Genomic DNA, 16,713 nt, shown 5'->3' with positions numbered 1-16,713 from the left:
TATAAATATATACCCTATGACAATTAATTCCAAGAAAGATATGTTTCGTCTTTGAAATTTTTAAACTCACTGTATTCGTAAAAATGGCGGATTTTTAACTTGTAACTTAACGGTAAAATTGTTAAGTGTTAATGTTATGAATTTGAAAACATCAAAGATGAACTCACATTCAAGATTCATACTGAATTGAATCACACGGAGTTTTTAATACTGTTGCCATGAAACTCTAAAATTGTGAGATAAATTCATTATTTCTGTAAAAGAATTAATTGAAAACAATTGTTAAATAAAAAATAAAACAGTATTTGAAGAAGCAAAAATAAAAACGTGACACTTTTAGTTTCGTTAAAAGTACTCAATATTTGCAGGCTTGCAATTGTAATTTTGTTATTATGGGATCTACCAGGCCTTATTTTTAGCCAATATGCGACGGTTTTTCAATTAGAAATCTTCACTATGCTGAAATGTATTCAGATCTGTAAAACGAAAGGTTACAGCGGAGCAAATTTCAACACCTTCTCAAATAGTGAATCCGCACTTCGAGACTTTGAGGCGTCAATCGAGAGTAGTCTACGAATGTTTCGAGGAATTGAATTGTCTGGCAATGAATAACACAGTTAAATGGATCTGGGAACCAGTCCACTCTGGCGTTGAAGAGAATGAAGCAGCGTACTTATTGGTACGAGAGAGGTCGCCTCAAACGCCCTTTCAAAGTTCAGCCTGTCATTTCCATAGCAAGAGGTTCCGTAATTTACCAAATCAAGGAATGGCTACGACAAGTAAAGTAAATTGAAGTAGAACATCTTCAAGTTCTCTTCTTTGACCTTAAAATGAGCACTGGTAGAGCCCAAAAAGATCAAAGATAACAAAGTTACAAATCTGATTTGCCGAAAAGTTTCACATTTTTATTTTTACGAAATATATTTTGTGTAACTGATTGTACTTTCATTTCCATTGATTAAATACTTTTGACAGGCTACATTTTAATTCACAATTAATAAATTTAATATACAGTGTGAGCAAAAAGTATCGAGACGAAATTTACTACACATTGAGTTGCAACAATAAAATCAAATTTACTACAGGATGGTCCATTTTGTGTCCAAAAAGGGTGTTTGTACTTATGTAAGCACGTAAGAAGTTATACTTCTTCAGTAATAACAAGTATGTAAGCACGTAAGAAGTTATACTTCTTCAGTAATAACAAGTATAATAATTTATAAATAATGTAAACAAATACATACTCCAGTTAACTTATCTATTGTGTTTATAGATGAAAATCTATCATATATCTATCCTTGTCTATCGTGAGTGACATTTCGTTTATCAGTCTCTTCATAGTGTTAAAATTTTTTTAACTTACTTCACCATGTAGTTATCGTGTTATCCTGTGACCTTTGATCCCGCGTAAATTTTTCTCCACATCTCGGATCGATAAGGACTTTTTACACCATGTATATAAAAAATACCAAGGTATACTAAGTTTAGTCCCAAGTTTGTAACGCTAAAAATATTGATGCTATGAACAAAATTTTGGTATAGGTGTTCATAAAATCACCTAATTAGTCCATTTTCGGTTGTCTGTCTGTCTGTCTGTATGTCGTCTGTCTGTCGTCTATCTGTCCATCTCTCATCACGATTACTCAAAAACGAAAAGAGATATTAAGCTGAAATTTTTGATAGCATACTTAGGACGTCAAAGTGAGGTCGAGTTCGTAAATGAGCAGCATAGGTTCGTCAATTGAATCTTGGGTTCGTAAGACCCATCTTGTAAACCGTTAGAGATAGAACAAAAGTTTAAATGCAAAATGTTCCTTATAAAAAATAAACAACTTTTGTTTGAAACATTTTTTCGTAAATATCACTGTTTACCCGTGAGAGCGCAAATTATGCGCAAATTGTATAGTATGCATTATATGGAAATATCAGTTATATATGTGTGACATGTATGTACGTGTAATGTGACAGAGTAATCAACACTGTCCATACATAGTAGTTCAACAATTAACTCAGTCAATTGTTTGTTTTCACTTGTTAGATTTCATTTAAGATGGTGTTTTGATCAATCCTACCAAATTACAACAGGGTGCGAATTTTTGTACCTTCGAATGTTTAAATTGACTAGAAAAATTACACCTAAGAGAAGTATAACTTTAAAAAAAAAGTTGTTTGACCGTCCTTTGAATAAATCCCGCCTCGATAGTTTTTACCCTCATTTCATTTCATACATTTATCGGTTAGTGATTGGTTATCTATTAGTATTTGATAATTGCATACGTGATTTCTTCAACGTGTTCGTATTATTAATATATTGTTGTTGTTGTTGTTTATTCATGATTGGTGTTGGAGTTGAGATCAATGATAAATGATGATAATGATGTTTAGCTTTCTGTTTACATCGATCCATTGATGGATGACTATTTGTGCTCGTAACTAGATCGTTTGAGGACTCAGTACTTGAGATTTTATTTAATAAATCGTCTACAACTAGATGATGACCACCACCTCCACCACCACCGCTACCACTGTTATCACTGTGGTAATTATCATGTGCACTCACAATACTACCTGTAAAAAAAAAAAATTAAAAAAAATTTTTATCTAAATTTCCGGAGAAAAGTCAGCAAACTCAACTGTTTTGTTTTGCATTGAAAGTTGTTTTTTGGTGTAGTTAGATAACCACTTCATCACAAACAGGCCACTTGAGTTACCTTAACCTCGCCCCCTGCCTGTTTTGCAAGCCGCAATCTACCTGCTCTAACGGATGCATGTTATTATTGCTGTTACTCTCGATTTACCGTATCATTCAATTTATGTTTACTGTGTTTGTTAGTGCAATTAAGTAAGGATTTCTTTTTATATTGAAGACGGAGGTTTGTGCTTTATTTATTAGTATTTAATGTTAATGTTTCTATTAATATAATTAAATATTTGTGATTCATATTTGCTCTTAAAAAAGGTAACTTTTTGTCATTAAATTTCTCAAACTCAAAGCTTTTTGTTAATGTGTCCTTTTTTGTCCGGTAAAATTTTTTTGTAACAGGACGTAGTTTAAGTATTTAAAAAGTGATATTGGCAAGCTTATTTTTTTCTGTCAAAGTGTTATTAACTGTCAACTTTTGACTTTAACCCTTTTGTGAAAGACTAGAGAGCTACCCGGGTACCTTTTTGTATTTACAATTAAAAGAAAAAGTATATTTTACGCATTTTAAATAGCTGTGGTTTCCTGAGAGCTCTTAGCTCTTTGTAAAGCATAGTTTTTTAATATTTTGACCCTGTCAACATATTCGCAATATTTTGAAGAAGCTAAAACATTTTATATCCCCATAATAGAGTGGATGGGACTCGGGTGCCTTCACTTCATTATTAAACAGAATTTGGTTGTTTATATTATGTTTGAAGATACCCGGGTGCTTCGTCACTCTGATAAACTCTGATTGTAACTCCAGAGGAAAAAATAGAAACCCATATTGTGTTCAGGAACTAAAATTCTAATAATAACTTCGAGTTGTCTTTACAATTGCGATTACAATTTTTCTAAACTATCTTGACAGATCAGTCAAGCAATTTCAAACACCAAATACTCGACAATTTTTCGCAGAAAACTCTTTTAGTTTTCGAATGTCCGGTAGACTTTTATACGACACTTAATCCATAAGATACAGTAATTTAAAGTTTAAAGCACCAATTTTCCTTTGACAAAAACAAAGAAATTTGTATGATTTTCCCGATTTATTTCAAAGGGAGTAAGAAAATGCAATGCTCAAATGCGATTTTTTATCTAGAAAATAACGTACCTGTTCTAGTTTTAATTGTAGACATTCGATATGTGGATGCTGAACTAATTATACAGTAGTTGCATGGACTGTCACTTCTAGTGTCATCGGTGTCAGTATCATCGTGTTCATGACCTCCTAAATGATCGCGTTCATGATGATGATGTCGTCCACAAATACGATTATTTCCACTTTCATTTAATTTATTCTTATATTTATTCTTATCTAAAATAGAAGAAAAGTTCAACTGTCAAATCTGTTAGGCCAATATTCTACGTTGAGTTAACTTCAAACAAACTTTATTTTCCCTTGTCAGCTTTAAATTTTGAATTAGCTCCCATAAAACAGACCAAAAACGGCACATTCTTAACCAGTACCGGTCGCGTAATGGCCTCCACAAACCAAAATTCTATTTGTGTTTATTATGACAAAGTTAAAAAAATTTTTGGTAATAGGGTCCCAAGAAAAGTGGACAAATAGAAGGAAAGTAGAACGAAGTATATACATTTTTGGTTACGGCGGGGATTCATGTTCAAGACAGAAAAAAAGAGGCGGTGGGCCTATACAAAAAATCTAGCTAGGGCCCACAATAGTTGTTAATGGGGTACGGTCCTTAACATTAACTTAGTTCATAGGTTGTAGAAATACGATATAATCTTAAAAACGGGACAACTGGAGATGCTCAACTGATCCCCAAAGTATTCTAGGGAACGCAGAATTAAAATGCACTACCTCCTTTATGAGTCTAAATTTTTAGGGAATATATAACTAAAAAATATTACCTGGAACCGCATCATTATCACAATGTTTGCCGGTTGGTGTTGATAAATAAATTTGCTGATAATTCTTGGTACGATGCTCAACTAATTTATCATTGATCTGATTCTGTTGTTGTTGTTGCTGATAATAAAAATGTTGTTGCTGTTGCTGATGATGATGTCTATGATGTTGCTGATGTAAATGTTCATTCAACTCAATATCATTATCACAATTATCGTTGTTATTGTTCTGCTGACCCGTGTCCCCACCATGGCGTATCAAATGTGATAAACAGTAGGATTTTATGATAATATATTTCCATACCTAGTTCAGAACGATTAATTATACATTAAAAAAATTATTAATTTCACAAACCGGTTATTGTAGCTGCGATTTTGATAACTACTTCCTTTTTTTATATTTTTCAAATCACTACCGCCCTTATGAAGCAAGGGTGGTAGTAGCTTAGTTGAAGGATGATCCGAGATTTTATTGTGTCAAGCATTAATTACTCAGTACTCGCGTCAACCGTTCAGTAATTTTAGTCACGCGATGAGGGATTTTCTCACGAGTTCTGCATATGCGTCAAATATTTCATGCGTTAAATATTCTTTAACTTTGTAAATGATAACCTCTACATAATTTTATTAAAATTTACTTTTTAATGCACTAGCTAATCCTTACTAATATTATAAATGCGAGAGTAACTCTTCCTGAAAATATTAAACCGATTTAAATAAAATTTGGTACAGAGAGAGTCTACAGTCTGAGAAAGGACATAGGTTACTTTTTAATGCAAAAAAAGGGCTGTAAGGGGTTGAAATGGCGGTGCTTCAAAAATGTATAAATTCTGCATCGATTAAGCTCAAATTAACGATACGATTGTAAGGGGTACATATTATTTTAGTAACGAATACATAAGGGTACTCAATTCCTCGTTACTTTTACAGCACTGGAAAATTGCGAAAGTTCAAATTTTTGGTTACAACTTTACTCTCGTGATGAGATAAATTCTCATAATTTCTGAAGAACTTGAAAAAAAAGTATTAAAACGAAAAAACTGTAGATAGGTTGAAAAAATTTGAAAAATTCATATTTCAGAAAATAAATAAAATTATATGAAAATAGAAAAAGTTTCAAACACATATACCATTTGAAAAAATAAAATTTATCTATATTTGAAATCCAGCGTGAGCAAAATTCTCATAATGTGCTGACGAGTAATCAGAGTTAAAATCAATAGCATTTTAGTACTAAGTACCCCAGGGAATGTACGAATAAAAATCTCTGCTATCGAGAAGCAAACAATTTGGTCGGATAGAAGAAAAAATTTCCAGCTGATGCAGAAGATAACCTAACAAAAATCAGAAAACTCAAAAAAACGGTTTTTCGCGTTTATTAAAAAAACAAAGCTACAAGCAAAAGTTAAAAGAAGTTGTAGAAAATTAAAAAAAGCTTTCGAATGACATAGACTGGATACTATACATCGTTATTTCCTCGAGAAAATCGGAAATTTCATCGAACATCGTTACCAAATTAAAATTATCAAAATCTACTATTATAGCCCGGTTTCGATAAAAAATTCATTAGGACTTACCAGAATGATCACACCGAACGTGATAATGATAAAAATCGTGATAAATATGTAAATATTCAGCAAATAAGTATGCTCAGCATTAAAGAGCGTATTATCATCCTCAATAAACAAGATCTTATTATCATTCGAACTATCTTTAACTGAAGATGAAGACGATGTAAAAATAAACGAACCATCATCACTATTCACATCGTTATCCGATAATAAAATCGACGGGATATGCTGACCATTCCAGGTTGTTGTCGCAAAATTATAAACATGACGTGTGAAGCCTGCGTCGTTGTAGGCGCTTATTTGAAGCTGATAGCGTGTAGCCGGTGATAAATTATTGAAACTGTACATTTCATTTATGTTGACGGAATTGGAAAGTAAGATCCATGCTTGGGTGTTTAGCAGACGATATTCGAGAATGAAGTATTGAATCGGACATTCGATGTTGTTCGGCCACATGTAAAGATTGATTGTAGCGGAAGTTGAGTTGGTTTGAATGAAATAGTTGAATTGTTCGGTGTATGATATGTTCGGTAATGCAGGTATTGTTCCTGAATCATATATACTTCAATTAATTCATACTTGGTTTATTAAAATTGGATTTAATTTGGATTTGATCGAGCAAAATTGAATTTTTTTGATTTTGATGACGTCATAAAGTAAAAAATATTTTTTTCATAATGCACCCAAATTAAGATAAATATAAGTCATAAAGATGACGTCATCAATTTTTTTCAAATTAAACCCAAATTTTATCCGATCTGAATGGAATCATACTAATTTTGGATCAAACTTTTTATTTTTAGCTAACATTCACCTTTGGCCGAAATATTGGTAGTAGGATTGAACTATCTTCTAAAATTTTAAAGGTAGGTTAAATTTGAAAAGTATAACCCAAATTTAGTATAATTCCATACTTGGTTTATTAAAATTGGATCAAATTTGGATGTGATAGAGCAAAATTAAATTTTTTGTATTTTGATGACGTCATAAAGTTCAAAAAATCGATTTTTTCATAAAACACCCAAATTTTATCTGATCTGGATGGAATTTTTTTTGAAATCCATTAACTCTGGCACAAACTCTTCATTTTTTATGTTATTTTTTTAGCTAACATTCACCCTTGGCCGAAATATAGTACTAAAGTCCCAGTATCTTCAAAATTTTTACAGGTATGTTAAATTTGAACACAAATTTGAAAAATATGACCAAAATTTAGTACAATTCCATACTTGATTTGTTAAAATTGGATCAAATTTGGATGTGATAGAGCAAAATTAATTTTTTTGGATTTTAATGACGTCATAAAGTTAAAAAAAATCGATGTGTTCGTAATATACCCAAATTTTATCCAATCGAATGAAATTTCTTTTGACACTCACTAATTTAGGGTCAAAATTTTCATTTTAGATGTTATTTTTTAGCTAATTCACCTTTTGGGCGAAATATAGCTGGATTCCACTATCTTCAAAACTTTTATAGGTGGGTTAAATTTGGAAAAGTATAGCCCAAATTTAATACAATTCCATCCTTTGTTTATTAAAATTGGATCAAATTTGAATATGATAGAGCAAAATTAAATTTCTTGGACTTGGACCATGTCATAAAGTTCAAAAAATCAATTTTTTTCATACCCAAACTTTACTAATATTTTGCGACTACTTTTTGTCTAAGTTATAATTTAACTTTAGATTTTTGCTCATATTTAGTAAAATACGTAAAATACTGATATTTCCAAGTTTCCCAGGTCGATCGCTATCCACAGGATATGAAAAAAATCGATTTTTTGAACTGCATCCCGACTTCCAGAAAAAACAAGTTGCTTTGAAAGATCCTTTAATTATCATCACTTACCTTTCGTTTTAATCGACAAAACATTACTCGGCGAACTCTGTCCAATTCGATTATACGCAATCAAATAAATATGATAAACCGTTCCACATTTTAACGAATTCAACGTGTACGCATGTATATCCGACGATAAATCCACATTTATTGACGTCACATTACTATACTTATAATTTAAAATATACCCCTCAATATGAATCCCCCCATCAAATAACACCTTCCATTTCACATTTATGCTAGATGACGTTACATAGTTTAGTTCAATAACTGGCGCATTTGGTTCGAATAAAATCGAAATTTGATACGTAATATGATCCGTTCCGTACATGTTATTTGCTGTACAAGTATAGTTGCCGATTAATTGTTCGTTGAGTTTGAAAATATGAAGATGTCCGTCATTGGTTATTTTGTAGCTATGGTGATGGTTGTGGATAACGATTGGTGTATCATTCAGTAGCCATTTTACATACGATTGGGGAGTTCCAACCGTTATACATTTTAGTACAATATTGTGATTATTATTTATCGAGTAATACAGCTGTTGGGAATACGATAAAATTCGTGTCGGTATCGAATGAACATGCGAAGGTTGTATCGAGTGTTGAAGACTTTTACTTGGACTTCCCTCGCCAATTCGTGTCGTGGCCGTTGTCCAATATTCGTACAATTGATTAACAATTAAATTATGAACTTTGTAGATGAAGATGTCGTTCGATTTATTGATGTGGGTATCGATTTTGAAGTTTTGAATGGTCGTGTTGTTATTGACGTCTTTTTTGAATAGAGTATAGTAGAGGATATGTCCATTCGGTTGGTTTGGTGGGAGCCATGATACGATCATTGAGTCGCTGGATAATACGGCGACTTTGATGTCAGCTGGTGCATCTGGTACTACAAAAAAAAAAAAAGATGTATTAATTGTTTAAATATCGTGTAACCAGTGCTTATTTTAAGGGCAAAGAAGTGAACTTGAAGATGCACTACTCCAAGAGGTGATGGCAATTGTAAATTCAATACCGTTTTTAAATGGAAAAGTTGGTCGTCTTTTTTGTCTTTCTGTGTGGTTAAATGACTTTTTTGATTATACTTACAATCTTCGTCGGTTGTACAAAAAATAGGAACACTTAGTGGACCATCTCCAGCGTTTGTGTAGGCCAGTACACGTATCGTATAGTTAGTATACTTGTATAAAGTATGCAGATATGTTTCAGTACTTGTAGTTCGCTTTACTTCTCCAGTCGTAGAAATATCAACTAAAACAGAAATAAAAAAAAATTATAAGAAATCAAATATGAGCACTTAAAGCAATGCAGGGTCGGATTAACTATTAGACAGAGTAGATAACTGTCTAGGAACAAAAGAAATTGGATCCTCAATGACAATCATATACATTATTACTCTAGCAAGATTCACTTTCATGATTCACCCCTCATTTTGAAGCTTATTATGTCTAGGTTTGACGAAAAATATACTATCTAAAAATGTACCGCTTAGGAAAAAACACGCTAGACAAATAATTTGAACGAAAAAATATCATAAATTTAAATAATAAGTTTATTAGGCAATCATGTTAGGTTTTACAGATGCTCTGGGCCACGAGTACAGCGTAGCCACAGGTTACGGTAACTACGGGAGCAGAATTCCTCACGGGTTGATGAAATACTATATACTTACAGATACATCTAGTATCGAGTTGTAGAACTAAAAATATGGATGCGTTATATCGAAGAAAAAAAGCAATAATACCTATTGTTATTGAGGATCCACATTTTCAAATTAAATTTTCTCTCTATGAAACATTTTACGTTGCGTATTAGCGTAAACACTCGTGTGTCATTTTACTCACATCCCTTCATCAATTTGATAAGAGCTGGTCTTCAAACAGCTGGAAAGGAGCCCAAAGAACAAAAGAGGGGGTTTTTTGTTTGTTTTCGTGTGGCAGAACTTACCTAAAAATTTCTTTTTCTACTATTCCTTTTTGCCCTCTATCATCGTATGGGCACTGTTTTCCGAAAAATTTGTTCTTAAAAATGATTTTATTTAGTTTTTATACACTAGTTATGAAATATATCAAAATATGTTAAATTTAATCCCAAGTTTGTAACGCTAGAAATATTGATGCTACAATAAAAATTTCGATATAGGATATTCATAAAATTAACCTAATTAGTTCATTTGCGTTTGTCTGTTCGTTAACACGATACTCAAAAATAAAAAGAGATATGGAGCTGAAATTTTTTTATATATCGTACTCCGGACCCAAAAAGTGTGTTTGTGTTCGTTAATAGTCAAAATAAATCCATTGGGTCTTGTAAACCGCAAGAGAAAGAACAAAAGTTTTAATGTAAAAATTGTTTCATATAAAAAAGTACACAACTTTTGTTAGAAACATTTTTTCGTAAATAACTTTGTTTTCCTGGGAGAGTCCAAATTAGGGAAAAAATTTAGTACCCTGTTGCTTAAAAACTATAAAAAATGGTGAGTTGAAAATTTGTAAGTAGCTTCAGTGATTCTAATTTCAAACTAAACCCACCCGATAATTGAAATTTTGAATTCAGTAGAATTTTTTTAGAGCGAGTGGGTGCTTTGAACCATGTTTGTGAATCTCTAGGTAGGGGAAGCTACCTCTACCTGCCCCCTCTCTTTGGGGGCGCCCGAAATGGTTAATTCAGCTCTGAGGGCATGAGAATTCACAAAAAAGTATCCTTTGTGAAAATTTTCGCGAAACTATCCTAAAATTGGAAAAAAAACCATTTTGAGAAGCGTTTTTAGTACGAAAGGTATCACGATTAATGCTCGTAACTTAAAATTAACAAAGTCAGGACTGTCCGAACTTCGAAAACGACACAAGTGTCAAAATATGATTCCCCCCTTTTTAAAAAGTAGACTTACTATTAAACAAAATCGGTATCGGTCGATAATAAACTTTATATCCTTTAATAAATCCTCCATGATATTTATGCAACGGCGGAATCCACGATATCTTCATACTTTGCGACGATATTTGCGAACATTGTATATTCAACGGCGAAGCTTCTGGAACACCTTCACTTGTAGTTCCAATTACTGGCACCGAAGGTGGTCCACTTCCCACACTATTAAACGCTTTAATCACAATTTTATATCGATTATACTTCCGTAATCCCGTTATATGAGCTTTAGTCGTAGACCATCCGTGAATCGTTAAGGTATTCGTTTTATTATAATTCGTTATATTGTTATTATATTCGTTCCAAATGATGATATATCCGATTAAATCACCGTTCCATGATTGTTTCGATGGTATTTGCCATGTTAATAACAGTTCACCCAAACCCCCAGCTTCAACTTGGACGTTTTGTGGCGCTTCAACAGGAGCCTCTTCTTGAGTTTTCACAACAATCGGTTCCGTGTACGTACTTGTATCGATGGTATTAATCGCTAGCATTCGTAAGCTGTAAGTTGTAGCCGCTTGTAAATTATTAATTAATGCCGTTTCGATTATATTCTCATCGATAACATTGTTGGTTGTAATTGTGGATTGCATTGTTGTCGTCGCGACTTTTGAGGTTAACGTTACACTAAGTGTAACGTTATAAATGACGTTATTTAAATTATTGTTGTTAAATTGATTCCAAATATTGATGTAATCGACACCGATGTAATTATTTGGGACAACTTGATATTGCAATAAATAATGAGTTAATGGGGTATTTCCGTCGTAGCCTCGTAACCATTGCAACCGTATAAACCGACTGCCAATCTCAATTACATGTAAATTTAACGGTGGATCCGGTGGTTCTTGAACGATTAAATATATAAACATATCGTTTCGTCCATAAATATTCGAAGCCACACATTTATACGTTCCGGAATCGTCACGTTCGCTGTTATCCAGTTGGATGATGGATTTTAAACCGTTCTTGTTATTGTATTCGTTGATATGATAGATTCGGTTTCGGTTGTTCAAGTTGTTATTGTTTATGATACGTTTATTGTTGTGGAACCATTGGATTTGAATAGGAAGATCGCCAAGAACCTCGCAAACGAGATGAGCTTGTTCGCCACGTTTTATTGAGATGTTGTGTGTTGTTTTTTCAAAATGCGCTGGTTCTAAAACAAATTGTTCAAGTTTAGATTTAAAATTCGAATAGTGTTGAAGGGAAGCTAGACTTCAAATCAAACCCACAAGGTCATATTTCTCCCTAAATCCTTTTATTGAAATGATATTTTAAGGACGAGAAGGGGGTATGGGGAGTTGATAATACCACAGCCTTACAACCGCTAATAAAAAAAATTATTTCAAAAAACCCGACTGAGTTAAAGTTATAAACTAAAAGAAAAAAACAATTCCAGCAGTTTACACAGCGACTGTTACAATCGGGACCCATTATTGGAAAGACTTGAGCCAGTGTAAATTTGTGTGAGTCTCGACTGTTAAAGTTGTTGCAAAGCAATTGTTTTTTCTTTTCAGTTTATATTTAACACCGGTCGGGTTTTTTGATTTTTTAAATAATTTTTTTTTATTTTACCCTTTTTAGTCAGGTTTTTCAAATACCTATTCAACGATACTCCCACTTACCATAGTTTGTCGACTTTCATTTTCAGCCTATGCATGTATGTTTGGTTCTTTGAGACCAATTAGGTGAACCGATTTTAATGATTGTTACCTTAATCGATTTTTCTATTTAGTAGCTATTCAATGATACCCTTCCTGACATAGTTTGCTGACATGCATTTTTTTGGCGTCTGGTGGTTGCCATATTGAATTTTCATTATTGCCATATCTTATGGAAAATCAATTAACGTAAGAGTCACCAAAGTCGGCCCACGCGTTTAGTCTTTAGGGCGCCACATATTTAACTTTCATTACTACCATATCTTCAGTAGCACTCGCAAGGTTAAGGCAAATCGATAGACGCCTGAATCATCAAAATCGGGTAACACGTTTGGTCTCTAGTGTGCCATACAGGAACACACATATAGACTGATAAACACATTACCACTCCTTTGCGTTGCTCAGTCGGGTAAAAAAGATGATTCTTCGATACAAAAAGTGGAAAATGGGACGGGAAAGTTGACCCACAAAATCTCCTTTGACACTAACTCAATTTACATACAAATCTTTACCCCTCTAACTATATCTATAGGGGCTGCGAAGGTGTAGGAGTTCGCTGTCGTCTAGGAACTTCAACACGAGAACATGTGGCCGTAAGTTTGAGAAACCCTGCCATATTGTATACTTTATGAATCAATAAAAAAAATTTATAACTTTTAATTTAAAACCTGTGTTTTCAATCAAAATTACTTCTTGCGTTCATTTTGGGACACCCAAAAATACTTACCATTGATGTCTAAGTAAATAATTTTGCTTAAACCAGAACCAATATCATTTGAAGCTCGACAGAGATAATACCCTTGATCTTCGGTGATTACATGATTGATGTATAAGGAACCATTTCCAAATATCTGGACACGATCAGTCTCTTCAATACCGATATGAAAATCAGATGGTAGCTTAGATGAATTTGATGAGGGTGAAGTGGTTGTGGTCGAACGTAGCCATGTAATATTTGGTACAGGATATCCAGAAGCATTGCAATGGATGATAATCGAATGACCTGAAACAAAAGGAAGGTATTAAAATGGTTCGGTTGTTTGAGCAAATACGGTGAATGTTAATTTTTTTTTTTGCCACCTAATAAAGTTGTTTGATCATGAGGTTCCACAGTCCATGTTGGCGGTACTTTAACCATTAACGTTGCTGTATAATTCACTTTCGCAGCATTATTCCGAGCAATGCACGTATAATCTCCACTATGTTTAGCATTCACTGTTTTAAATATTAAAATACTAAAAAATTCCTCGGTACGTTCCTCGATATTCAAATGCAACTGCGATTGAACCAATGACAACGGTTGTAGATCTTTTAACCAATAAAATTGAATCGGCATATCCCCACTTGTCACGCTACAAGATATTTGAGCACGACCTCCTTCTTGTAAATTAATCGGAAATGTAAATGGTTCCAAAACGGGTGGACTGTGTATGATTAATTCAATGTCCCGTTCGACATATTCGCCATTATGGTTGATAACAATACATTTATAAATTCCACCATCGATGTTTGGATCTATGTTCTTGATGGTAAGCGATCCAATAATTGAATTCTCATTGATTTTTTGTCGAATATCAATTGGTAATTGTTGTCCATGTCGTTCCCATTTTACAACGTTGATTGGATAACCAGAAAATGGACACTGGATGACGACATCTTTATGTGCTACAACTTTTATGGGTCCTATTTTTCGAATACTAGGAGGGCCTGTAAAAATAATTGAAATATATACGAAACTTTAAACATTTGTATCTCTTCTGAGAAAAAAGATCTAATCGAAATAATCTACAATTCATTTGAATGCTTGCAGTTTTGTAGTTTTTGAATACGAAGGCGAAATTTTATCAGCATGAGAGAAGTTATCTTAGAATTTTCTAAGAACTTTGAATGCTTGCACGGGTTGTAAAAGTTATTTTGCAAGAAATTCAATATAATAAAATCGACAGGTAGTTTCAGATCGGAAGTTAACTTTGGAATGTTGTTCAGAGATGGTTAATTAACATTTTCTCAATTTTTGGAGCAAGAGAGCAAGAATTTTTGCAAAATTTTCGTCCTTACTCCGACTTTTTTTCAACAATTTTTTACCCTTATGCCCTACGCTAAAAGCATTCCCATACTTTTTTCTAGAACGTTAAATTTTCTATAGTTTTGACAATTTAAACATGTTTGTATATCAATTCGTTATCGAGATATGGTGCTTCGAATAAAAGATCATTATTCAAAATTCACTAAAATTGTAGAAAATTAAGCGTTCTACAAAAAAGAATGGGGATGTTTTTGCCGTAGGACGTAAGGGTAAAAATTTGTTGAGGAAAAATCGGAGAAAGGTCGAAAATGTTGCAGCTTTCTCCCCACTTTTTTTGCGCATAGGGTTCTCGAGGCCCAAAACTTGAGAAAATATTAATTGAGCATCCCTGAACAATATTCCAAGGTTTTATTTATTTCCGATCTTAGAAAGATCCAATCTACGAAAACCTGTACAATTGTCTGTCGAATGTGTTTCGAAGTATTCTCACACGAGTATTTTTGATCAATGTACGCGTTGTCAATGCAAATTCGACTGAAAACTTATTCGAAAACTTCATTTCTTTGTAGAATGTGCTTTTACGCATTTTCGTGTGAGCCTTTTTGGCTGAATTACGTACTTTTTAACTAAATTCGAAAATGTCGAATTTATTTTCACTCTGCATAACTAAGTTTAAAAATTTCGAATATCTATAAAAGTACATTCGAGAGGCAATACCGAAATTTTTTGAAATTGGTATATCTAGAAATTTTGGCTCAGATATAAGGAAATCTTACCATAAATATTCAATCTGGCTTCATGTGAAACTGTTCCCAATGAATTAGTAGCTTGACATGCGTATAAACCTCCATCTTGGGTTCGAACCGATGTAATATTTAAATAACTGATTACATCACCGGTTTCATCCACAAATTGTCCAATAATATATCTTGAATTTGTTGAATGTCCGATTCCTACAAAATAATATAGACATTTTGGAAAAAACTCTCGAAAAGATGATTATTGCAAAATTGATGACATCATACAACATGGCGACAGTGTTTTTCGCCAAAATCACATTTAATTCTGAAATTATTCAGAAAAATTGACAGTTTTGATCGAATCCTACTTTCGCTGGGTACTTTTTTTCAATGAGTTTCATCAATTTTTAGGGTTTGAAAATATCCCAGGTGGATTTAGGAAAAAATAGACCGAAAAAAATTTCTGTAAGTGTCCCATTTTTAAATTTCAGAACCCAACCAAAACTCTTTTATAGTCGACAAACTCAACCCACCGATTCGTAATTACAACAATCCTCTGGGTCTGTTTCCCGAGTCTATTTTTTCCGATTACCATCCCAGGTTTAATAAACTCTAGAGTTAAGGAACAAGCTAGCAAATTTCCGTAATTTCTTACCTATATTATGTTGTTTATTGTTGTATTGATATTGCGGTTGTAAATTTGCAGTTGTAGTTTTAATAATCGGTTCTCCATCTAATAACCAAATAAACAGTGGAGGTGGCGATCCAGTAGCTGAACATCTTAAAGATATCGGTGGTCCAGAATGTAATGATTGTTCAATAAAAGTATTTTGTAATTCAGGTACGGTATCTAAAAAATATTATAATAGATGAAAAAATCGATTTAGTGACACAATTTCCAACATAAGCGCTGTTCGGGAGGCTAAAGGTTGTGAGTTCACCGAGTTTACAGATAGTCATGTATGAGTGATTCAAGAAAAAAATTATTTTCTTATTTTTAGTATAATAAAAATTTGGTCCGTAAAAATTGTTTTTATGGTAAGGCTACTTGGACACTATCGTGTGTCTAGCGACTGTCTACCCTTAACGCTACCTTTAGCGTCTTTTCTTAAAAAAGGTCGTAAAAACATCAGATAAAAATTCAAATTAGGAGCTGGTGAAAAATTAATAGTTTTTCCCTGTGATTGCTTTCATTCACTAATTTACGGGTTGGTCATGCCTTCAATGCGCTCGAGTTAGCACGGGTCTACGAGTTTTTTGACTTTTTGGTTAACCCAGTGGTTACATTCATTCACTGATCCTCAGAAAATCTGAGAAAAGTTCGAAAAACTTATAGAGCAGGCAATTTATTCTTGTTGAAAAAAGTTTATTCCTAGTCA

General features: G+C 33.1%; 1 protein-coding gene across 1 annotated transcript in view; it reads right to left on the bottom strand.

Moving 5' to 3' along the window:
* Positions 1-2,074: 2,074 nt before the first annotated feature.
* The window catches only part of LOC123303000 (Down syndrome cell adhesion molecule-like protein Dscam2), a 60,425-nt gene continuing 45,786 nt past the window's right edge, over positions 2,075-16,713 (bottom strand). Inside the window, exons 7-17 of the mRNA XM_044886095.1 lie at positions 16,046-16,184; positions 15,371-15,537; positions 13,649-14,275; positions 13,296-13,571; positions 10,864-12,063; positions 9,063-9,224; positions 7,978-8,862; positions 6,133-6,674; positions 4,559-4,859; positions 3,798-4,001; positions 2,075-2,568 (exon numbers count right to left, since the gene is read on the bottom strand). Of these exons, the coding sequence (XP_044742030.1) occupies positions 2,249-2,568; positions 3,798-4,001; positions 4,559-4,859; positions 6,133-6,674; positions 7,978-8,862; positions 9,063-9,224; positions 10,864-12,063; positions 13,296-13,571; positions 13,649-14,275; positions 15,371-15,537; positions 16,046-16,184 (4,823 nt within the window). The 3' untranslated portion in view covers positions 2,075-2,248. The remainder of the gene's footprint in view (positions 2,569-3,797; positions 4,002-4,558; positions 4,860-6,132; positions 6,675-7,977; positions 8,863-9,062; positions 9,225-10,863; positions 12,064-13,295; positions 13,572-13,648; positions 14,276-15,370; positions 15,538-16,045; positions 16,185-16,713) is intronic.

The sequence above is a fragment of the Chrysoperla carnea genome, chromosome X, assembly GCF_905475395.1.
Source record: "Chrysoperla carnea chromosome X, inChrCarn1.1, whole genome shotgun sequence".
Lineage (NCBI taxonomy): Eukaryota > Metazoa > Arthropoda > Insecta > Neuroptera > Chrysopidae > Chrysoperla > Chrysoperla carnea.
Note: the sequence above shows the minus strand (reverse complement) of the source record. Positions and strands in the feature narration are given on the sequence as shown.